The sequence below is a fragment of the Saccopteryx leptura genome, chromosome 1 (genome assembly GCF_036850995.1).
Source record: "Saccopteryx leptura isolate mSacLep1 chromosome 1, mSacLep1_pri_phased_curated, whole genome shotgun sequence".
Classification (NCBI taxonomy): domain Eukaryota; kingdom Metazoa; phylum Chordata; class Mammalia; order Chiroptera; family Emballonuridae; genus Saccopteryx; species Saccopteryx leptura.
Window position 1 is genome coordinate 165,588,156 of NC_089503.1, and position 26,394 is coordinate 165,614,549.

At 35.5% G+C, this 26,394-nt stretch overlaps 1 protein-coding gene across 6 annotated transcripts in view; it reads left to right on the plus strand.

The window, feature by feature from the left end:
* The window catches only part of KCNT2 (potassium sodium-activated channel subfamily T member 2), a 194,926-nt gene extending 176,019 nt beyond the window's left edge, over positions 1-18,907 (plus strand). For 3 of the 6 annotated variants that reach the window (XM_066379902.1, XM_066379897.1, XM_066379899.1), the window contains 6 exons: positions 1,781-1,864; positions 2,695-2,823; positions 5,438-5,458; positions 9,444-9,744; positions 15,400-15,484; positions 16,407-18,907. In XM_066379902.1, coding sequence (XP_066235999.1) covers positions 1,781-1,864; positions 2,695-2,823; positions 5,438-5,458; positions 9,444-9,744; positions 15,400-15,484; positions 16,407-16,515 — 729 coding nt within the window. In that variant the 3' untranslated portion in view covers positions 16,516-18,907. The remainder of the gene's footprint in view (positions 1-1,780; positions 1,865-2,694; positions 2,824-5,437; positions 5,459-9,443; positions 9,745-15,399; positions 15,485-16,406) is intronic. The other 3 variants (XM_066379900.1, XM_066379901.1, XM_066379898.1) reach the window with 3 other exon arrangements.
* The last annotated feature ends 7,487 nt before the right edge of the window (positions 18,908-26,394 follow it).

A 26,394-nucleotide genomic window follows, 5' to 3' on the forward strand; every position in this document is an offset into this window, starting at 1 on the left:
TTTTGGCACGCATGGGTGTGGGTGGTTCCAGCCAAAGTTCCTGGGTCTGGTTCCTCACGTGACCTTCCCCCATTGCCCACCAACCTCACAAGATCCATTTAGACTGTTCCAGAAGACCAAAGTAAACATTATCCTTTTATCATAGCTAAGAAGTTCATGGAGATGCTATTTTAAACAAATATATTTTAATCTTTTTTTTTCCTAACTCTCCCAGAAACTGGGCAGCAGTCATATTTCAAATTCTCTGGTTCAAGTAATCAGAGAATTTCTAGCTATCTTCATTAAGAGAGAAAATTATATAAAAAAAGATATTCTTAGGGCATGAAATAATTTGATGACTTTAATCTCCAGGAGCTCAGCATTTAGACATTTTGTCGTGCCTATTTGCTTTTGGATAACATCGTTTATGTAACCTCTCTGCAATACTTGACTGCATAAACTAATCCAAAGATAATTAAAGCTTGTCTATTGGCCCTTGGGCTAACGATGCCCATGAGGGTGCCTCCAGCAATGTCACATGTCATAAACCATCTGCTTATGCTGGCCAAGTGTGGGAACAAATGATCACAGGAGGATGAACACACCTGTTGGCCCTGAACTGTCCAGACACAGTGTGTGGGTGCTGCAGGCGGCCGCTTCCCTCCCAAACGCCATTGCCCCTCACATACTCCTAACAATTCAGAGGCAGTTGGGGTGGGGGGGGGTAATTGAAAAGCAAGGTTGCAACAGAGGAATTTGTATCAAATGCTGGATATCATTATGCACCAAGAGTTGTCATATTTATGTTCAGCTCCAGTATCTTATGTTTAAATAAAATATAACAAGAAAGCCTAGCAAAGAAGCTAAGGTAGTAACTACCTATGTATCACCTCCTAGCATCAGATGAGATATCTTCACGGTCCGTTTTCTAGATAGGTCAAGAGTCCCCATTCATGGATTAAAAAAAAGATATTAGAAATTATATATCTAATTTCTAAATTTATATAATAAGCATTCTTGCATTCTTAAAGTCTACCATCTGATTATTTTGGTTAATGATTTAAGCCCATTGTCAAGATAACTGTTTATATTGTGTGTTCAAGAACTATTATTAATGGCTACAATTGAGTAGTGATTTATTATGAATATAATTATTCCCTGGACATGATTTTATTTGCTTTCCTAAAGAAAGCTGTGATGTAGGCAGGATTGTCACTCAGGATACGTGGATGAGAGACAAGGGCTAACAACCCCAGGGAGTGTGAACCTTCTCCCACAGCTAAGAATAAATTGAAGAAATCAGAAGCATCATTAATACTCTTAACTACCGAGTAGTTTGATATCAGAATATCAAAATACATCTTTCAGGTTAGCACACAAAGATTCTGATAATATTTAAACTGAATTATTAATACCGAATTAGCAGTTTGTTCTAGTAGAATAGAGCTTAATCTAAAAAAAAATCTGGTAATATTTCATGGCAAATTTTAGTTCTTTCATGTTTTTATGATATTCTTTATTTTAATCAACTCATTCTTGTTACTAAAATCTGAAAATGTTTTAGCACGTCTAAAAGCATGTATAAAATTTAAGCATACCAAGATATCCTAGAGAATAATTATTTCCATATCTCCTTATGGACGGCTTAACTGTCCATGTGTATCGACACTCATAAGATAGATTTTTATTTCCTGTTTTATGGAGGCTTGATCATGTGTTACAAGAAACAACCTTTTACTGGTATTATGATGGCCATACTCTTAGCTGTCCCATACATTTCATAATTCTGTTTATATTGCAGTCATTTGTGAAGGACTACATGATTTCTATCACTAGACTTCTGCTGGGATTGGACACTACCCCTGGATCAGGGTTCCTTTGTTCTGTAAGTTAATAATCTTTGAAATGTAAGCATGTCCTGGTAAATGACCTGAAGCCCATCCCTGTATAATATACTGAGGCTAACTCTCCTATGTCATTGTTTTTTCTAGCACGTGCCTAAAGAATAGCATCATAGTTATTTCTTTTTAATTCTTTAGAAAATGTTAAAGGGAAAACATTATTTTAAATTAGAAATCATGATAAATTAGGCATTCTGTATGAAATAAAGAACAGGTGTTTTTTTCTGATTGGCCAGTTGAGACAGGCAGCTTCTGACATAGGATACCTTACTGTGGAGAAACAGTCATTGTGCAGTTCAATTGATTTGTAATTGTTTTGTAACAGAGTATACTATGTCTAAGTGGGTTTAATGAAGTGAGTTGCCAATAATTCAAACTGAAAATTAGCAAAGGGACTAGTACACATGCCTCTGGTCTGTAAGCCCTGTGCTCATTCTGCTGACATCTTTTTCAGTATGGGAGTTGTTAGAACTTTGAATGGGCAGTTCTGTGTGTGTGCTTGAATGCCCTTTTCGGTAACGGTCTCTAGTTATTACAACAATTTTTAAGTCCAACTATCAGTTAACCAGCAGTGACCACTGTCCCCTGATATTGAATTAATTCAATGCCACAAATTGAGTGGTTGGTTTCTTAGGTTGGGGTGAAATTGAGATGGAGTTCATTAAGTTTAAGACATGGATAGGCACTTATGAAATAAATGGCATGTTGAGATTTCAGAATATCAACCAATTCTGCACCTTTATGAAGTGAAAAATAACCAGGGGCTTTTTGTTCTGTACGAAGGTGATATGTAAGTAATTCATGTGTGTTCTAGATAAAAATCACTGAGGATGACTTGTGGATCAGAACATATGCCCGGCTTTATCAGAAGCTGTGTTCTTCCAGTGGAGATGTTCCCATCGGCATCTACAGGACCGAATCTCAGAAACTAGCAACATCTGAGGTTTGGAACTCTCAAAATATTCCTGTTTTCATGTTGAACCTGATTAAATGCAGTGATTCCTAATCTTGGAAATCAATTTCTGACAAATGTGAAAAAAACCAAAAGCAATGTTGCCTGATTCTGTAGTGGAAATTTTCAGATGCAAAAAAAAAGTTATATCAACTATTTGTTTAGTAAACTATGCCAGAATTTCTCAAAATAGTGTTGGCTGAGGGACTGTTCTAGAGTTCGTGAATGATGTGGGGCTCTGAGTGTCTTTTGTGGATCTAGGATTTTTCATTTCTAGGAGATTGTCGGGAGACACGTTAATGTTAAGTAACTTTCTGACGCTTATGACAAGTTCTCAAGGCGGTCAACTTAGCTTTCTAATGTACTCCTCAAGTCCATGTGTTAGCATTTGGAAGGCGGCAAAACAAAGGTAAGTTAGTAAGCACAGAAACAGATGTTTCCAAACTTACTATGGGAGACTACCGTGAAGCCAAGGAAAAACTCAAGTAGCAATGCCAGACCTTTCTAGAAGAAAGCTCAGTAATTTTAAAGCAAACTAGAAACTAGACTGGGCTGTAGATAGGTTTTCTGAGGGCTGAAGGCAGCCACAGAGTTATCCGTATTTTGATCTGGTCACATTTTGTGATTCTAAATAGTTTATATATATGCTTAGTAAACCATCACATTTCAAATTAGACTCTTGTACAATAAAAATTTTGAATACATGTACTATCCCATTTAATCTCTAAAACTATTTAATAAAAATGACAGTATATATTCTTAACATCTTTTTCTTCTTTGCATACCTCAAAATTATTCTAGAAAGTTGGTTAACCATTGTTTTTGGTTTTATATAAAACTACCTCAATTATGAGGCTAAGATCAATTTATATATATTTTAATAGTCCATGTAATCATTAAATCTATCTGTAATAAAATGAATGAATCCTTGCATAGAAAAGAACTTTCTAGGAATTATAAAAGTAAGGGATATTTTTGTTTTTTTGTTTAAATGTATAGTTTCATATTTAAATAAGTGATATTGAAGCTAGCAAGAAATAGTTGTTTTTATGAATTGCTTTTTGGTGGTGTCCCTGTCAATAAATCTTGTAATTAAAATATGTATGTTTAATGGAGTAATGACCATATTTTTTGCTCCATAAGATGTACATGACCATAAGACACACCTAGGGTTTTTTTTGTTTGTTTGTTTTTGTTTTTTTTAAATTAAAAAAAAATTTTATTTATTTATTCATTTTATAGAGGAGAGGGGGAAACAGAGAGAGAGAGACAGAGAGAGAGAGAGAGAGAAAAGTGGGGGAGGAGCTGGAAGCATCAACTCCCATATGTGCCTTGACCAGGCAAGCCCAGGGTTTCGAACTGGCGACCTCAGCATTTCCAGGTCAACGCTTTATCCACTGCGCCACCACAGGTCAGGCTCCATACCTAGGGTTTTAAGGAGGAAAATAAGAAAAAAAAAAATGTCTATATTTCACTGTGTAAGACTCATGGGCATTTTCCCCTCCACTTTTTTTTTCCAAATTATTTATTCATTTTAGAGAAGAAAGACAGAGGAAGAGATAGAGAGTGAGAGAGAGAAGGGAGGGGAAGAACAGGAAGCATAAACTCCCATATGTGCTTTGACCGGGCAAGCCCAGGGTTTTGAACTGGTGACCTCAGAGTTCCAGATTGACACTTTATCCACTGCGCCACCACAGGTCAGGTCTCCCCTCCACTTTTGGGGGAAAAAAGTGCGTCCTATGGAGCAAAAAATACAGTATCGACCATCCCATCTACCAATCATTATGTTTTGACTATTAAACTGAGATGTAATATTTTTATACACTATTAAGATAAAAGTTGACTGCAAAATCAAATTATTATAATTATTTTAATAAGGATTAAGATAGAGTCAATTTTCTGCTGTGATTCACTGAAACTATTCTTTCATGGGCCATGTGATTGGAATCCTGAGGTACACAGTTTTAAGGAGCCCATAATCAAGTGCCCATTATGCATTTAATGACATTTCTTAAAACTGAAGAATAATATAGCATGATTTTTATAGCCCCTCTGTAATGATAGGTTATGTGATGACCAAGCAGGTCAATTTTTAGACTCTACAGCCAATGTGAAAACTCAGGGTATTTTTGTGAACTGAATTAAATTTATATAAAAGAGGAAAACAATCTTCATATTAGACCTAAATTAAACATTTTTAACTTTTAAATAACAATATTATTATAAGATCTAAATTATTAAATGTAAATGATAATGGTCAAATAGTGTCTCGTAAATAGTAGTTTCATCAGCTCTTATCAACTACCAGCACTTTCTCTATCAAATCTTAGACAATTTTTAACAACAACAACAGCAATCCACAAAAAGAAACAAAAAGCAATCTCACCAGAACAACTTTCTGGTAAACTTTATAAACAATAGCTTATTCTTTACCTAATTTTACTCAAAAGCAGTATGATAATAATCAAACACATAATTAGATGGCACACATTACGTGGCTGTCTGTTTCAGTCTGTTCTCGGTGCTGTTTCGTGTACATGTTGCTGAGTCATTGTCCATTGTCTAAACTGTATTTTGTGTTTATTTTTCCCTCCCTCTGTGTCAGTCTCGAGAAATGGCATCACAAGTAAGTATTTTGTCTCCCTTTCCTCACATGGCTTAATTTATGAATTCTGAGCTGTTCAAGGAAAAGAATATCAAAGACTGAATTCAATATATCAGATTATAAAATGTAACACATTAATTAAGCTAAAGTGTTATAAACACTCTATTTTCAAGTTAGTGCATTTAGAGTTCCCTAATAGAATTTCAAATTAATTTCACCTGTTTGTCTTCAGATTATGTTTGTGTGCTAATTCAATCATACGTGTTACCTGTATGGTGTAATTATTGGCTAATGTCTTTAAGTGTGGTGTTCCCCTTCCATGCAATCAGAAAGCTGACATGAAAATTTCATGCCTAGTCTTAGATTTAATTACCTCTTGGTTATTTTGGGTTTTCTAAGTTCCTTTCCCTTCATAGCCAGACTTGATTCTGACCTCTCAGACACACACCCACAGGTTTTCTTCAGTAACAACTCAGAATGTCTTCCATCAATAAGTCAGAGAGCCCTGCTTAAGTCTGTTATAATGGCTATAAAACTATCCTTAAGGGAGTCATGAATACAGATTACAAACACCACTTTCAAGCTACTAGGAGAATTGATTTATTTTAAAATACCACTTTGTCCCACAGATCACTCAGTAACCTATGACATGAGTAATTGTTCAATAAAAAAACTGAGAAGTTGAATTGAGTAAATTCTGTGTGTGTGTGTGTGCATGCAAAATGTGGAAAAGAATCTTTGATATATTTTGTGAATCTGATGCTTTCCCCATTTCTGAAAAGAATGAAAGTAAATTAAGCTATTGAAGGCATAAGAAACATTTTCTCATTTATAAAGTATTCTCATGAAGAAATATTTTAGCCGTTTTTCCCCAACCATATTAAGTTTGATAAAAATATGGAAAATAATGTAAGTTTTCAAAACAATGTTTTAAATTTATTATGAAAATCGTTGTAGTCATATGAATTTTTTATCACCTTTTTAAACTATATTAATATGTTCCCAGAGCATTTCATATAAAGCATGTCTTAGTCCGTTCAGGCTGCTGTGACAAAATACCACACCCTGGTGACTTAGAAACAACAGGAATTTTTTGATTACAGTTTTAGAGGCTGGAAGTCTGATTTCAGGGTGCCAGCACGGTCATGTGGGGACCCTCTTTTAGTCACAGACTCCCTTCTGCCTCACATGGCAGAAGGGGTTAGGGAGCCCCCTGGGGTTCTCTTCTAAGGGCACTAATCCCATTCATGAAGGCCCCACCCTCATGACTCAGTTACCTCCCAAAAACCCTACCTCCTAAAACCATCACCTTTTGGGGTTAGTATTTCAATGTAGAAACTTTGAGGGGTCACAGATACTGAGATCAGGTCATAATCATGTGAAAATATCTTTTTTTTTCATTCTCACAAACATTAGTATAAAATTCATATATATATTTTTTTTTTACAGGGACAGAGAGAGAGTCAGATAGAGGGATACATAGGGACAGACAGACAGGAACGGAGAGAGATGAGAAGCATCAATCATCAGTTTTTCGTTGTGACACCGTAGTTGTTCATTGATTGCTTTCTCATATGTGCCATGACTGCGTGCCTTCAGCAGGCTGAGTAAACCCCTGCTTGAGCCAGTGACCTTGGGTCCATGCTAGTGAGCTTTTTGCTCAAGCCAGATGAGCCCGCGCTCAAGCTGGCAACCCCCGGGTCTCAAACCTGGATCCTTCCGCATCCCATTCCGACGCTCTATCCACTGCACCACCTCCTGGTCAGGCAAAATCCAGATTTTTAAATGAATAATTAATTACATCAGGTTTTGGACAATAACAGTAGAAAAGAAGTCAAACCAGCATCCCACCATTACTTACAGGAGTAACAAAGAATAATGCAAGGAAGTAGTACAGAACAATAAATCTCCACTTTTACTCATTCGGTATTGTTCATACATACTGAATATATACATAGGGTTTGGTTCATGTTATAAATGTATACTTGACATAACTAAGAAAAAGCACTCACAAAGACAAATAGTATTTTATTCCCTACTTGGAAGAGAAGCAAATCTCTCTCTTTTATAATATTTATTAGTTTATGGATTCATGGCTTGAATCATAAGTGACATTATTCAAACATAATATTTTGAGTATTGGGTCTGACAAGTTTACTATATGTCCTTATATTAGTAGGAAATCAAACTATTACAGAAACTGGTGACTAGAACAGCCCCATCACATACATTTAAGATGGCAATTAACAAAACTCCTCCAGCCAAGTGTCTAACTGGGAATGAACCAGTATGTTTTCATTTTTGTTGCAAAGTACAAACTGAAACTACTGAGCAAAGATTGATATTCTAATTCTACACAGATGATAGCTATTTCTCAAAGGGTTGTTACTTCACTTCCACAGAAGAGGAAGAGTTTCAGTATGTTATCAAGTAGGTGAGACTAGAGTAAGTTCAGACTTAGGATGGTACCCACCATTGCCACGACAGGTATTAAAATTATAATACTTCCAACTTAAAATATGATAGCTAAAGTCAGGTTTCCAAAATATTGTGATGGTATGTTCTCTTAGCATGAAGATGTGAAGGTTAAATACCTTGTTTTTGATATCATTCTGATGAAGTGCTAATTTGAAATAGGCAAGTAGGTGTATATATAGATATATATTAATTGAATTTAACTTTGGGATAATTTCATAGCCTGCCACTAGGTATTGTATGCAAGGCACTGACTGAGCCTCCGTGATTTATATTCATTTTTAAAGGATTTTATTGGCGCTCCTCCTGACCTTACTTAAATTGGTAATTTAAATTCTATTACTCTGAAAGCCGGCAACACATGCATGTTAGAGCTGATGCTGAAACTCCCATCCTTCGATGGGAACTGGTCAGCAGATTCGAGAATGCTGCCCTGGTAGCAGCCTACATCAGGAAGCGGGTCATTTGCATGTGCATGCTTTTAGAAAGTAAGACTTTCTGCTTTGATTGTCAGCGTTGCATTTCATGTGACTTCCTGATAAGAAAAGCAACAATTTTTGACAGGATGTTTTTATTGATTAAGGGCCTCCAATCAAAGGAAAGCTTCTTACTTAAACATCAGATTTCCTAGTGAATCAATCAAAAAATGACTTTATCAGTTTGGTCATTGTTTTTCTTCCTATGGAGAAGAGCCTGGTTAGAATTTTTATTTGTGATTTTTAGAATACATTTGTGGGATAGTCATATTTACAACATATTTTTACTAAGGATACTTCCAACAGTTCCTGAAATATGTTTTAATATTCTAATCAGACAGCATTTGACATAGTGAATACTTAATGCATGAATTGAAAAGTGATTTTTGCTTTCTTTTGGGTCATATAAGGAAATGGAAAATTTCACATGTATGAAGTACATTCCAAAACCTTGTTTAGAAAGAGCAATAACTAAAAAGAAAAAACTTAAAAATATTATTAATTCCAAAAATAAAAGTTTTCATAATTTTATTTAAATTTTATGTGAAATATGTGTAGTAGATTTAGAAAAGTTTATACCATGGGCTTTATTTGAATAAAGTTTCAAAATACCTAGTTTTATTTTGTTTATGGTTTCAAACAACTCTATATTAATAGCCATTTGGTAAAATAACTCTTGTACAAAAAAATTAAGACCTTTGATAAAAACTTATATTGGAAGATGCAAAGATATTTTATCTGGTTTATATAGTTTCAAAAGAACCTATTTTTAATAGTTTTTTTTTTTTTTGTAACGGATAATTAGTATCAGTGAATATAATTTTGCTCTTTCTGTGAAAATGCTCATGATATATATATATATATATATATATATATATATATATATATATAATTATATTCTAGTACTTCTTTGAAATGCTAGTAATTTTTTATACTCTAGTAATATTTTTTGCTAATTATATTAGCAACAAAGAATTACTAGAACCCCAGACTGAAATACTGAAATTATTCCTAAACTATCAAACTATATATATATATACACATTTCCTTTACAGTCTCAGATATCAATCAGTGTGGAAGAATGGGAAGACACCAAAGATTACAAGGAGCAAGGTCATCACCGTGGCAACCACCATAACTCCACATCCAGTGACCAGTCCGACCACCCCTTGCTGAGGAGAAAGAGCATGCAGTGGGCCCGAAGACTGAGCAGAAAAGGTCCAAAACACTCTGGTAAAACAGCTGAGAAAATAACCCAGCAGCGACTGAACCTCTACAGGAGGTCAGAGAGACAAGAGCTCGCTGAACTTGTGAAAAATAGAATGAAACACTTGGGTCTTTCTACAGTGGGATATGGTATGCTCTCTCCAAGTATTGTATGCTATGGACTTGTGATTTCTGGCCATTAGTCTTTGTAAAGCTGGTTCTCGGTTAGTAAGTGGAGAATCACATTTTTGGTTCACAGGTCAATTTGAAGGGACACCTATCTAATCTCTTGCAGAAAATTATAACGACGACAATAAAATTAAAAGATGCAGCTCTCTAGGCACTGTGATGGATACCTAATGTGAATTATCTTCATTTTAATTTTCACAAAAACTTTTTCATTTTATATATAAGGAAGTGAGTCAAATAATTTACCAATTCGCTTGGCGGAGACTTCTGTCTGGTTCTTTCTGGCTCCAATGTCTAACACAAATACATACACGTACATACCACACATCTTAGGCCCTGGGATAAAATGAATTTGAGGCTTTGGCAAGTAACTAAGTGTACCAGCCCCAGAGATGCCAAGTGTTCCTAATGTTCCTACAAAATTTGTTTAGGTTTCTGTTTGTCTGGAAACAAAAAGTCGTCAAAAGCTTTCATTTAAAGCCCAAGTCCTGCTTGATCTCACACCGGCACATCTCAGTAACTGTTGGACTGCTATGTTGATCTGAGGCTACAAAATAGACCATTTGGCAGGGCTTAAATAAATAATGCAAAGACCTTTTAAAATACATCACTATTATTGCAAAAATTTTATCTAAAAAAGAAATTCAGTCCACTTAGAAGAAAACCAAATAATACGGGTTTTGTTTTCTTATATATGCCATTCAGGTAAACCGGAAGCCATGTAATGTCAGTATTACGCAGGTTAAAGAGAACGCATTACATATTTGCTCATGTTATCCTTATTATGAAAGTCTTTACTTGTAACAATGTGCATAGAAAGAAATTGTAATAATTGAGTTAGAGTTTAGAAGAAGTTAGCTCTGTTTCTTTTAAGAAGAAAAGAAAACATACTTACTGCGTTCCTACTCTTTGCTAGCAATAATGTTAGGTGATTTCTGTACCTTCATAATTTACAGAATAATTGTGGAACTAGTCAAACGTACTTTATGAAGATTTTTTTCAAACTCTAAACCACATTATAATGTGAATAATTACTCTTTTCTTCATGTCAATCACTGGCATGATTCTTCAACAATCTACTTAGAATGGCTTTCACACTCACTAAAAATTCGTCTAACCATAGACAGATCCTTAATGATTAGCCCATAAAAACGACACATGTTTTTATTTATTTTTATTTTTTGTAATTTTCTGAAGCTGGAAACAGGGAAGCAGTAAGACAGACTCTCACATGCGCCCGACTGGGATCCACCCGGCATGCCCACCAGGGGGCGATGCTCTGCCCATCCCGGGCGTCGCTCAGTCACGGCCAGAGCCACTCTAGCGCCTGGGGCAGAGGCCAAGGAGCCATCCCCAGTGCCCAGGGCCATCTTTTGCTCCAATGGAGCCTCGGCTGCGGGAGGGGAAGAGAGAGACAGAGAGGAAGGAGAGGGGGAGGGGTGGAGAAGCAGATGGCACCTCTCCTGTGTGCCCTGGCCGGGAATCGAACCCTGGACTTCTGCACACCAGGCCGACACTCTACCACTGAGCCAACCGGCCAGGGCTGACACATGTTTTTAATAGTAGAAACTGGCAAGCAAGTCTTACTGATATGACTGCTGAGTCAAGTACCAGCTGATTTTGTCAGGGACTGTTTTAAGTTTCATACTGTTAGTAAAAGAAGAAATACCAAGCAAAAAAAGAAAGAAAAAAAAGAAATTCTTTTAAGTGAGAAAGAGGTAACTACCAGTTAGACACTGGCTTTGATTACGTCCATCAGACAGCCTAGTTTCTTTGTAAACTAAGCTTACAGTTTGCCTGATATGATGGATTAATTAACTAAGAACTTTTTTTTAAATTAGCTCACAAGGTGACCTAATTTTTAGTCATTCTCTTCCTTATAGGAAAGAAATAAGCCAATTGAATAAGAGATTGTTACTCCCACCCATACCTATAACAGATATGGTGATGGTGGTGAGAGTAGTGATAGGAACACCATCACTTCTACTTTAAGACTCTTTTATAAATCATTGATCGTTTATCTATAAGTTTCCAACAAAAAAAATGCCTCCAAATTCTAATCAATAAGTCAGGCAAATTTTTCTGGCACGGAGTTATTCACAAATTTATTTTACAACTAATTATCAAAAAGGGGGAAAGGTATTGTAGCTAAATATTTCTTCTGAATGTTTTGCAACATTAATCTTAGAGGAATAATAAAATTATCTAAGATCAGTCAAATGACTTCATTAACACTTTATTCAAAAGAAATCAACACCAAATTTCTAGTGTTGCTTTTGCAATATTTTCTTTATCTTTCCCTATGCACATGAGTATAGAAATATTGATATTAAATCAATATATTCCCAGTATAGATTCCCAAAAAAGGATTATTTTATATTACATGTTCAGAACTAATTCATTCTTACTAGAAGGCAGTCAGAAACAGAGAAGGTATATATGGGTTTGTTTTATGTTATTTTCATTCTGTATATAGAATGTTAATAGAAAAAAAAACTCAAAGGTTTTCTTAATAAAGTAATGAAGCTTTCAAAGGGGGTAACTGCTGAGCCGATAATGATTTATCCTAAATGAAAATATTTCAGCAATACATTTTCCATATCTCCCTAAATTAAAACTATGCAGTTTTGTTTCATGGAATTATATCATATCCTTCCTTCCCAGAACATTAATTTTTTAATGATATCAGTATTTTTACATAATTTATGGCTATAGTTAATTGCATTTAAATATACATATATTTCATCTTTATGACTGGAAATTCAAGTTTTATTTGTTGGCATATGTATAAGAAAATGTGGCCATATTATACAGGTTTTAGGTGCACAATTCCACATTATCTGCACACTGTATTGTGTGTTCACCACCCCAAGTCAAGTCTCCTCCATCACCATTTATGTGCCTGTACACTCCTCCCTTAAACACAATGTCACAAAGAGAAAAAGAGTGAGCTGTATGAACCACCCAACCACGCAGCAGGGCAGAGCGCAAGCAGACCAGCATTCATGCTACAGCATGGCGGACATGAATGAGGGAGAGAGAGTGGCATTGACCTCGGTCCCTTTTTACAATTTCTATTAACCCAACCCTGAGGAGAAGATAGGGAGGGGTGAATAAGGAAACTGGGAGTGATGAAGTCTCATCCTGCTGTTACCCATGTCTCCATATAAACCCTATGTAGTCACTGAACTGAGCTCATTAGTGAGACATTTGCTCCAAGTCTTGAAGTCTATGGAAACCTTAAAATTTTCAGACTGATAATAAAACTTGAGCTGGAAAAAATTATTGACATACTAATTCTATCCACTGCTGTAAAATTCTCAGTTTCCAGTGGTGGACAAACTCATTAGTCAACAAAGCCAAATATCAACAGTACTGTGATCAAAATTTCTTTTGAGAGCCAAATTTTTTAAACTAAAACTATATAGGTAGGTACATTCCTTATCGAGATAGCGCCCACACGTGGTGTTTTGTGGAAGAGCCTCAGTCAAGGGGCCAAAGAGCCGCATGTGGCTTGTGAGCTGCAGTTTGCCGACCAGGGATAGACAGTATTTATATATATTTGTAACAGGTAAACCAAGTCACCAATAGATTTTTTACTTCATCTCAGAACCAACAATGAGTACAATGTCATGTCCATAATCAAGGAGGAAAGTTAGGTATGAATATTGACTGAGAAGTTATTTATTAAAATTGTTTTCTGCCTAATGCCACTGTTCAATAACATTCACTGTTTATAAAAGTAATTTCAGTAACGCCACTGTATATATAAGAATTTGAGTTGCACACAGACAAATGAGAAGGTTTTCTACTAGACCGACTGCATTGCAGAGTATTAGGTTTTAGTCTCCAGATCACACTAATAATTTCTGTTCCTTTGCACAGCGGTTGTGGAAATTTACACAGGGGAGGATTTCACAACAAGCATATGTAAATTTATTTCTTTAGGGAGAGATGACCCTGGTTCTCTCTTGTAGGTATGATATCTGGAGTTGGAATTGTACCTTATTTGGAGTAAGCCCATTTTAAATACTCATTGGAATGCCATCTCTAGAATTAGCCACTTACCCCTAGGTAAGACTGACAGGCTTAGCCAGTTAAAATATATGAGTCCCAGTTAGATAAGAATTTCAGATAAGCAACAAATAATGGTTTAGTATGAGTATGACACATACAATATGTGGGACATATTTACGCTAAAAAATTGCTAGTTAGTTTATCTTAAATACAAATTTCACAGGACAGTCTCTATTTTGCCTGGCAATCCTATCCCGATACCAGAATACAATTCTTTATATCTACCTCGGAGATATATGCAACCAAATCTGTCTCTTTATTTGACTGTTAATTTGTTGACCTGGTGATTATCATAGTTTTACTGACACACATATGGTGGGTTTAATAATAGTGCAGTTATCTGCCCTATAAGATAAGAAGTTTCATTTAAAGATTTAAAAGCAGTGCACATCTAGGTATCAATTGGATATATAATTAAAATTATTGTCTTTCTTTTTCAAGTGATAGATGTTTAGTTAGATGAATACAGTGGAGGACAATAGTTTGTAAAAATAATATATATTTTCTAGTGCAGGGAATGACCAGGGCCAGCTACAGTGGCCTGTAAAATATCTTTGCTTTAATTGTACACAGTTATGTGAGTATTGATATGTCTCTATGGACATGGAATGCATTCTTGAGTTTTTGGATCAAAGTGCAAAATTTAGTACCTCTTTCAGAAGCCAGCTTGTCAACAACTCAAGTAGCTAGGAGGCTACTATGGCTCTAGAGCAGGAATTTGAAAATACTCTCACAGCCTAAGAACTTTACCCAGGGGGATTCATGCTATTGAAACATGTTTTTACATGGCTATACATTTACTACCATAGCTTTGGCAGCTGAACACTTCTGACCCCAAAGCTGTTTGCTTTTTCAGTGTGCCTATATCATGGCAAATCAGTGCCCTGCATTTGATGCCTGACAATGACATCACAGTGAACTGACATGATTAAAATGACACGGTGGGACACTTTCTTTGAAACTTACAGTTCAGTTCTGTTCCATGGATCCTCTGCATTTTGCAACACCAGTGGGATGGCTATTGCATAATAAAGTCGATCATATTTAGGACCTTCAAGCTTTCTAGATACATTTTTGGTGAGTTTTCTAAGCACAATGTCATTCGATGATTTTTTTTTCACAGAATTTCCCATATGAATATTTCTTTCTGGGATGACCATATAGACCCACAATATTTTTGTTTTATAATTGATAAAGCCTAATAATCAAGTTGACATCTTGTTTAGCTGTTTCTTGCATAGAAATATTTATACTTTTTTTCAGTGTGAAACTCCAAAGGGTAGGAGAGAACTATGGTGTTCCTAACAGAATTAGATACATTACTTGTTATCACAGATTAGAGCAAAAATTGAGGATCTATCAGACATTTCCAATGACAGTGCTTTGAAAACTGTTACATGCATAATCCTACTGTGGGCAAAACTATAGCATGTTCCTGTTGGTTTGAAACTCTGCAGTTTGAAGATAAGATGCTCTGTAATATTCCCTGTAATTTTCTGTAAGTCACAATAACACACTTGGCTTTTATTTATCTTGTAGATGAAATGAACGATCATCAGAGTATCCTGTCCTATATCCTGATTAACCCGTCTCCAGACACGAGACTAGAGCTGAATGATGTTGTGTAAGTGGACCTTCCATCTCACACAAGGCATTTATTTTTAAAAAACCACCAATATATCTATTTTTAATATTTTTATCCCCACCAGCAAAGCACCTAGGATTCTTGGGATATATCTATCTAAGTCTAATTTTTGTGCTCCATACACAAATGCCTTTTGTGTATTTCTGCGTGCAATGCTATAAAAATAGTGCAGGATTCTAGAGGCATAAAAGAAGGAGGTAGCAGCATGGATTTTGTATTCTGTGAGCTAGCCTATATTTCAGGAAATAGAGAAACCGTGGGAGTAAGAAGAGAACCGCTGTAAAGAAAACCTGAAATATCTCACACTGTCTAGTTCTACAGACATGACATTTCTTTCTGTCATAAAGAAAAGGGCAATATGGATGGGTCTTGAGAATACCATGCTAAGTGAATAAGTCAGACGGAAAAGGACAGAAGCTATACGTTCTCACTCACATGTGGGAGGTAAAGCAGAAAATAACAAACAAACAAACCAAACTTGTAGACACAGACAACAGTATGGTGGGAGGAAGGAGGGTAAAGAGTATAAAGGATTTCAAATATATGGTGATGGAAGGAGACTAGACTTTGGATGGTAAATACACAATGCAATATACAGATAATGTATCATAGAATTGTGTACCTTAAATTTGTATAATGTTACTGACCAATGTTACCCCAATAAACTTAATTGAATAAAATGATATGATTAAATAAAAATTAAAGTAAAAATATAATATGAGTTCTGCAGAATTGTACAGGCCATCCAAAGAGTGAGTCCTTTGGCTAACGTCAACAGTGACACCTAGCTTTAGATGACCTAAAAACTGAACACACTTGAAGTAGTGATCTCAAGTGTCAATGTGAACCAGGGTTGTGGTTATTGACTCTCACAGATATTGGGTTTGTTTTCTCTTCGCAGATACTTAATCCGCCCAGATCCACTGGCTTACCTTCCAAACAGTGAGCCTAGCCAAAATAGCATTTGCAATGCTACCTGTCCAGACTCTCGGGAGGAAACTCAGCTTTGATAACACAAAAATAATGGACTTATTTTTCCTACAAGGATCTTGCTTGAATGAACTCTAGATCTTCGAGGCAAAAAAAAAAAAAAAAAGAAAAGAAAAAAGTGTGGCTGGCATGAAATAATCTAGATGGAAATATGTATAAATCTGTCATATTTAAAAAACTATTCTCTTAGATGTATAGATTATTTTGAAATTTAACATACTACTTATCAGTATTCCTACTATTAATATTTGGGAGACATCAATGGGATGATTTTGAAAACTAAATTAAAACATACAATTACAAATATGATGTTTAATTCTTTGACAATAATCCCAACTATATGAAGTCAATTTTAAAAAAATTATGTTTTTATGAAAGTATACTAAAAATGCAGCTATATTTGGTGCATCACAATGGACATAGAAAATTATAGCTCCCTTTAAAAATTAAATGTGTCATATTCTTTGAAGTTGCTCTTTTATAAAATTGAGCTCATCATAGACTTCTCATGTTCTCTACACAAGATTAACATACAAACTTGTTGGCTGACATTTTGGTAAGCATTACAGTTTGCTTTAGAATATAAATCTTTAAGTCATCTTAACCTGTTTTTGTTGCCTTTTCATATGATACCATATCTATTTTAGAATTTGAGATGCTCATAGCATGTTTTATTACACCAAAGAAACCAAAATGAATAAATATAATAGAATCTCAAGAACCTGAACTTTTTGCTAACTTTATGTCTGACCCTCATTGTATGCCAAGAAATGTTTTCTAAAAAGAAAATATTGATTGTTCTAAAAAAATGCTTAACATAGAGAAATAATTAAAACATATTTTTGTTAACTTTATCCAAGAATTGAAATGTTAATGAAAATATGCAGTGGTTTTCATTGGACTACTGAGCTTCAACATTTTTCATGTATCTGTATAAACTTTTTAATAAGAAAGGTAATTTAAAGTAACAAAATTATACTTCTTTTGGAATACAAAGACATTTGAAAAATTAAAAGTCCTCTTTTATGCCTTTGGTATTGAAATAATTACACACAAAAATTGAAATTTAAAAAAAATTATTTAATTTTGAAAAATTATATACAAGAACCCTATGTTTGAACATTGTGAGGGAAAAGTATATAAATATAGGTAGTTTTGCCATTTAAATTTAATATAAGTTGTGCAGAATTTGACAGTTGTAAATTAAATATAAATTGAACTCAGCGACACCAATACTTTGGTCTGTATTTCTGGATTTCCCTTCAGAGAGAGAAAGCAGAGAGTCAGAGTATAGTTGCCAATTAGGTGGAATGTGTTAAGGTAGAGGGAAACATTGGTAAATTTAAAAAATTAATTTTCTTCTAATTTTGTATTTTACTTTATAGCTAAGTATGACATTGAGTTTTAGTTCAACAGAAAAAAAAGATATTTAAGACTTGAAAGAGACATTTTATTTCCTTTTTTTTTTCTTGTTAAAGATGTGGGACAAATTGAAAGAAAAAAAGTAGTAGGGTTGAAAACATAGAGAAACCTTAACAGTCCTCATATAATTCTATGGAGATAAAAATGTAAAACATAGAAAATAAAATTATAGATTATAGCCATTGTATATTTTGTTATAGAGAATGAAATTCCTATTTGCTGTTGGTTTGTTTTGTTTTGTTTTTACTTTACCTTACTCATTTTGAAATAACAAAAACACCAAGAATTTCCTCAACAACAAGGAGAGCCTATCTTTAATTTTCTTTAATCAGAAAGTGACATTGAATTTATAAGAAGTTGCTTAAAACCAGAAGCATGCCTTACAACAAAGATTGTATGTATAGGCATATATATGTTAGAAACACATGGGAAAGTTATTTGACAAACATATATATCAACATATAAATTATTCAAACTAAATGCAGAATCAAAGTAATATACATAATGGAAAACAAGAATGAGTTCACTGAACCTGTTCATATTTTCACATCAGTAGTCAAGAATGATGTTTCTTTGAGTGGCCATTTCTTCATTACAGTTGTTTTTAGGAATAAATATAAGGTTTTATGAATCTTCTATTTCCTCACATGAGCTCAAGTACAGTATTTTTACAATACATTAGGATGGTTGTCAAGACTAGGATTTTAAGTTAGCACATGACTATATTTCCTATAAAACTAAAATTTTTTTTTCATAAATTTTACAATAATTATTTTTGATTATGAACATTAGTCCAAATTTACTATTTGACACAATTCATACAGCTTGCTATAATAAGGGTAGCTTATTTGCCTTTAGTTATTTAAAGAATAAAAATATGCTTATAAAAATGTTTTAACAAACTGTTACCTTTTTAAAATACTTACACTTGCACATGAAAATAAAACACAAAGTCAATAATAGTCCTTGTAACCCTAAGGGAATTGGTTCCACTTATTGTCTACATAACATTTTGCTACCAGTTCCATTGAATTGCTTTAAAATAAATAATAAAATTATTTCCAATGAAGAAAAGTCTTGGTTTTTGGATTTATTTATTTATTTATTTATTTATTTATTTATTTATTTTTTGGCCAAAGTGTTCATTGTTTGGACAGATTATGTTTTGAAAGGACAACCTCATTTGTTGCTTTGCTATTTCAAAACCAGAATAAACATGACGGTGATCTCATTAAAAAAAAACACCAGACATCACTAAACTGTTACTGAATCACTTCTTAACTAATAGGGTCTGAATAACTGTGTGGAGGGAAGGAGGAGGGAGGAAGGCAGACAGAGAGGGTGGAGATCCCGAGATACCTCGAACAAAGGGAAGGGCAGGAAAGTAGAGACAAAAAGGAAGGAAGAGCCTGACCTGTGGTGGTGTAGTGGATAAAGTGTCAACCTGGAACACTGAGGTCGCCAGTTTGAAACCCCAGGCCTGCCTGGTCAAGGCACATATGGGAGTTGATGCTTCCTGCTCCTCCTCCCCTTCTCATTCTCTCTCTTTCTAAAAATGAATAAATAAGATCTAAAAATAAATAAAAAGCTCTATTTAAAAAAAAAGGAGGAAGAAAAGGCAGAAAAAAACTAATGTGGGTTCCAGAAGAGAAATACACACATACACACACACACACACACACACACACACACACACACACACACACACATATGTATATGTATATATATATTGCAAAACAAAGGATAATGACCCAATACACTAATTTCAAGACCAGAAAAGTGCTGGTCAGAGAAAAGTAGAATTTAAAGTCAAGGTAAACTTCTGGTTTCAGGAAAATAGAGTAGATGCTTCTCCCCCATATTCCTCCTGCTATGACAGTGAGAAACCTTAGCTATTCTGTGTCCAGTGTGCATAAGAGGACTTGGACAAGTGGAGAGAAGGACACTGGACCGAGGAGCTGGGACCTGACCAACAGTATGGTGGTGACTTCCCCGGGTGTTTTGTTTTTGCCTGGTATGTGGCTTGATCTGGATATTGGCAAATGCCAATCAACAGAGACAAAGTCACAAGAAAAGCCTACTCTTGTCTTTGCAAGAACTGACTTCTGCTTCACATCCAACTTCCCCAACGCCAGACTCCTGATGCACCTGCGGTGTGAGGACTTCTTCAGAGAATGCTCCCAGTTTCTAGTGGTCAACACAGCAAGTGGCCAGCTGCCTCCCTCAGCACACTCTCAGATGATTTTTGTAGCCCAGCGCCTCCAGAGAGATGCTTCTCCAAGAAGGGCTTTCCCCAGATCTCCAGCAAGTTCCACCAACAAAGACCCGCAACAGTTACTGTAGTTCTGAGAGCCACAGCTGTGCATCTCTAACCCAGCCTGATTTCGGTTCCAGGATCTCTTCATGGGCCCTCTCTCTCCCATTAAAGATAAAAGCATGTTCCTTCTGTGTCCTGCTGCTATGCTATTTTCTGTTCTCTTTTCTTGTTACTAACCCATCTGTCATTATGTCAATGTTCTATACTTACTAGTTCTCTATCTCAAACTCTCAATAATAATTCTCTGTATAAAGGATATGTCCTATCTTATTATATAATATAATTATATTTTATTAATTATATCTAAAAGCATTTCAGTAAAATCGCTTTTTGGCCTCTTGGCTAAGATCAAGTGTAGTAAACATCTTTCAATAGAAACAAAACCATGATCTGTCTTCTTAAGAGTAAGTAATAGCAATTTAAGATGTTTTTAGGCCAACCACATGACAAATAAGTTGGCATTGAAAATGCAGTATCTTCTGGTCACTTTTTAATGAAAAATAAGTAATTTTAATTATTATTTTAGCAAAAAGCACACTGTGAAATAACTGCGAAATGACTGACATTTTCACTGGAAAACATGTTGCTAAAATAATTAAGAGGCTATGCTTGATTTATTATCTCCCACAAAAGGAACACAATTCTTTTTGGAAGTACTCGGCATCCTCCAAGTTAATGAGGGCACAACTCGTTTCTGAGTTTGTTGAAATTAAGACTTATCTTTGCCCCAGGAACCAAGTTGCAATCCAACTGGAAGCAAAGGGATAGTAATCAGTTACCTCTGCGTCCCTGTCACAAGCACAGATGCCCCTATTATCAGCAAAGAAGACGGCTGTTTGAGCACTTTGGAATGTAAATATTTCAGGGCACAACATTCTAAACAAGAAATCTGTCTGTTGAAAAGTCCCTACATATGTACGCATGTGATTGTGACATTTGTTAGGTAGTAGGAAAAGTTAAAATCACCTCAAACATTGATTCCATTTTAAGTCACTCTGGGGTCATGCTATCATTTTTTTCTTGGGTTTGCTGAGATATTGATTTCCATGTACTATACATAGCAAACTATTAAAAGTGAATTATTAAGACTCTGCAAAAGAAAGCTTAGTATTTAAAGAGCCATTATTAAAAGATACTGATGAGAGAATATATTTTAATAATTATTTGGACTTTCAAAGCAATTTTTTGCTATTAATGGAATTAAAGTCTCAGACACCTTTCAGTATTCCTCCACACCCTCCTTTTGTTTACCTTTTTATATAAAACAGCCCCCAAAGCAATTACAGAAGTCATATAACTTCAAAACACAGGAAAATCATTTAACATCTTTTTATATCTTTGGTAAAAGACAATTTTCATCTAAGTCTGAAATCAATTGTGTCTCGGTTATTTTTTCAATATCTTCACTGAATCAACAACAGGATACAGAGGATGGTCCTGGGCAAATAATTTGTTTCGTGGATTCACTATTGACCACTCTTCTAGACTTATCGGTGTCATAATGGCCACAGCTCGCGTCCTGCCATGGTTCACAGCACTCCTTCTCACCACGGCAACTACTTGCCCAGGACACAGAACCTCCATGGTGGAGCATTTGGGCTGTGTGGAAAAGTCCTTGGTCACCTAGCAGCAACTGCCCCATCTTGCAACATGGCATGTGTCTGTGTCCCTTTCTCAGCCACGTCATGTGAAGGGAAGACTGCTTAAGGTCACAGCTGGCTCGGTGGATGGGAGTGAGTGTAGGGGAGTTGGTACTCATGCCAACTTTCCCTGTCGGAGACTTGGAGCAGCGGGACACCGCCGATGGCCTTGGTACCTGGGTAATAAACTTAGAAACGGCTTACAACGTCAGAGAAAATGGCTGTAGATGGGGCCACCTCGAAATTATGACATAGTGATTGTATGTTGTCACAGACTAAAAATGGTTGTTGTGAGGACCTTAGAAGTTCAGAAGTAAATTTTTGTTGAAAATTATTAAAAATACATTCAGCTGACAGTGCCCACTGCTTGTTTTGCCGTTGGATCGCCCTCTGACCGCAGGATGTGAACACAAGGTTCTTCTTTTATGCCAGAGAGAAAAGAGATGCTCAAACACCTCTGGGCAAATGTGAGGTCTATCTTAGATTTTTCTCTTCCCCTTCATTCTTCCTACTTCTCAGCAGTGAATTTCTGAGTCCTGTTATTTCTACCTCTTAAACGACTCTCAAATCTTTTATTCTCACCACTTCTTCCCCCGAACAGAGAACTCAGAGACCAGCTTAGGCCTGGGCTGCTCTAATAACCCTGCCACGCCCAGTCTTGCCCTCATCTGTTCCTTCTCCACACTATGATCAGAATGTCTCTTCAACCAGGTACGTTGGTTCTTAGTTAAAATCATCCAGAGGCTTCTCGTTACTTAGAATAGATACCCAAGTTACCAGGCCTAAAAGGTGTGATCTGAAGCCTGCTTCTTACTTATCTAACTCTCTTCATCCTGACATGTTAGTCATCTTATTACTTATAAGGATTCTCTTGGTTCCTTCAGTATAACTTTCAATAGCCTATAGAAGTGTTTTTCTTTCTTAAAGTACTAACTTCCATGTCTTCTGGATCCCCATTAATAAAGACTAGAGATTTCTCATTAATAAAGGCACATCTTTTATTATAACACATGTGTTATAAAATAAACACATCTTTTCCTATATAAACATTTCATTTTGAAGTGGGACAATGTTAATAATGTTTATTTTGCTACAGTGGTTTAACCTTGGTTTTAGAAGCAAATCCTCACTGCTGGCAAGTAAAATCACTTTACTGTGGTTTAGTTTATTTTCTTTTTTCTGATCAGCACTTGGTTGGCTGGGTGTTTTTGTAAAATAAATGACATTTCTGTTCCCCAGCACCCACATCTCACTGGGTCCTGTTTGTCCTCTTACATCTACGAGAACACCTGGAGTCTGCTCTGGGCTTTAGAAGTGAACGGCAGTTTTGGTGGATCGTACTAGAAACGTTTTTGCATTTGTCTTTATTTCCTTAGAACTATGTATGCGGAAATTGCTCTGTTGCCTTCTGGCGTTAGATATTTCCACGGAAAACGTCTGGAATCCTGGGGCCATCCTGGTAATATATTTAATCTTTATCTTCAAGGCACATGATATTTCTGCTAGAATGATTCAAGAAATCCTTTATCTTTGAAGTCCAGTAACTTCATTTGTATATGTCTGGGTATTTAGATTTTTCTGTGTCAATTTTTTTTTTCATGAACCACTATGTGCCCTTTGAATCAGCAGATTTCTTTTTCTCTCCTTTAGAAAAAAATATTTTATTACCTAAGAAATACTTTTTCCTGTACTATTGTTCTAATTTTTATTTTTTCTAAGGGGTGAAAGTAGTCTTATTTACAACATTTTTTTGTCATGTATTCTACTTTTGTTGTCTTATAAATTTAAATTTTTTACATTTTATCTCTACTTTCAAAATGACTTTCTTAGACTTTTCTGTTGGTCACTAATTTAGTCTTTCTGCTGCTACTTTTCCCCTCTCTCCTACTTAACTACTATTTATAGTTTATTTTTGATTCTCAATTAATTCCCTGCCATAAAGTCTCACATTTCATCTAATGCTTTTTTAAAACTTTAACAGTTTTTATTGATTAATTTTAGAGAGAGAGAGGAAGAAAGAGGGAGAGAGGAAGGAAGAGAGAAAGAGAAAGAAAGATCAATCTGTTCCTGTATGTGCCTTGACCAGGGATTGAACCCACAACCTTTTAGTATCAGGATGATGCTTTAAACCAATGAAGCTATCCAGCCAACTCTAATGCTTTTTTAAAATAACTCATTTCTAAAACAAACTCATCTGGTAGAATCATGTCATCATTAAAGTTTTTTTTTTTTTTCTTATAAAGAGAGCTTTCAGGTAAGTCTATGTAGTTCCCTCTTTTGTTCCCTAATCAGTGACTGGTTTACACATCTGTACAATGTTTAAGGGCTGTTATTATTCAGGGAGCTTGAGGATAGGGGAAGACCAGGGGTGCACTGGGACTGAGACAGCAAGGAATCATATAGCATACAAATCCAAATTTGAATACTTCTTATTAGTTGCCTAATTTGCAAGAAACATTTATGGGGAGGATACTATGCTTGTTTTGAAAACCTGGTGACTTTTCATATTAAAAAAAATAGCTGATCATTAACTGGACAAACTAAAGTATGTGCAAAAGAAAAATGCAGTTAAATACAAAAAAAATATATAAGGGAAATGGAGACTATTGTTTCAGAAATAATTTTAAAAATAGGTCCTCTGTATTTTTAAGAATACCTTTTTAAAATCATATCAAAATTATATATGCAGTAAGCTAAATAAAATGATTGAAATACGAGCTTTACTTAATAGAAACAACGTTTAAGCATTTATAAAATACAAATAAAATGTATGCTTTCTCAGCACAAATGACTCACTCACAGGAAGAAGTTACCAAATGAAGGAATGGTGCAGAGCAAAGTCTGACTCTGTCTTACCACAGTGAATCCTTTTATGCAAGAAAGAATCAAACATTTTAAAGTCTTTACAAATGAAAATGTCACAAATACAAATATTTCTTAAATTGTGTTAGAAAAAAAAGTCTCAGCTAGAGCTTAAGGAGTTAAATAAAAAGTGACATCATGAGTAGCTCAAGTCAAAATGTCTGACAAAAAATGAAAAATTTGCCCATTTCATCACCCAGCAAGGGGTTGGTGAACACCGTGTTCTGGACAAATAAATAAACCAAACACAAAGATGCCACTTTAGAACAATACGATTGTAAGATGACATCACCTTGCTCAATGATGTAAACTGAACACTAATTCAGAACTGCATGGAATCTTCTTCATGGCTGATCAATAAATCCTCAGATATCAATCATTGTCCTCAATTATTAGTATGATCAAAACCCTCAGAGAAATGGAGGAACATTGTGTGTTTTGCAAAGAAGTACCAAAACAAGCACCAGGGGAAGAATTATTCAAAGTGGACATGGATACTTGAGACAAATTAAGCAGTCCTACAAAAGCACTCTCCATAAATTCATGTATCAACCATGGGGTTGTAATAACAGAACAGTGCCTTAGACTTTAAATTAGAACTTAGTTCTGAAATACCAAGATGTAATTAAGACACTATCTTCTTTACTCTTCCAGATTGTGCCAGGGACACTTAGGAACCTCATTAAATCTAGGACACCTCTGAGTCCATCCTTCAGCCAGCCAAGTCAATTACCTACGACGGCCTTCTGCCATGATTCAGACCATAATATTAAATCAGGAATTTCCACAAGTGCACCTGTGTCGGTGAGTTTGGTGCAGATTGCTGTGATATTCCACACTCCCTGGTCTAACTCATTTAGAATTCACTCTTGCACATGGTCCCCTGGTTTCTGTCACTACAGATAGGCACATCTATCTTATAATTCTTTCAGTGTTTATGGGATTTCCTCCAGAAGTGTATGAAGGACCCATGTCTCTGGTGAATGCTGAAATTGGACACTAGGTGTGGATTTAGTGGAAACAAGGAATGACGGTGGTGGGTCTTGAGAAATATTGAGTATCTGCTTTTATATTAGTTAGGATTCTTCAAAGAAGTGGAATAAATTAGATAATAGAATATGGGCTTACATATTTATTTTAAGGAATCGTCTCATGTGATAAGGGAGCTGGTACCCTGGGGACCCTGAAAAGAACTGACTGCTAGTCAAGTGTGAGAGCAATGAGCCCAGAAAGAGTCCTTGTGCAGTTCAAGTCCAAAGGTTCCCTGTGCAGAATTTCCTCTTGCTCAGGGAAGGTCAGTCTTTGGCGAAAGGCCTTCAAATGAGTGGCCAAAGCTCACCCACATTATGGAGGGCAATCTGCTTTACTTCAAGCCCCACTCATTTAAATATAAATGTTGTCTCCAAACCCTCCAAGATGAAACATAAAACTAACCTTCCCACCTGTGAAGGCATCCGTCTCTCTGCTGGGGTTCCATGGCAAATTTTCACCTGTGATCCTGGATGAGACTGTGAAGTGCTGAAGGCCCTTGTTCATCACAATAACAACCAAAAATCTTCCAGAGAAACAAACAAACAGATAGACATGTGAATAAAACAGGCCATCTAACAATAAATGCATCCCAGGTGGTCGGCAGATGGCTCTTCAACAGACACTGT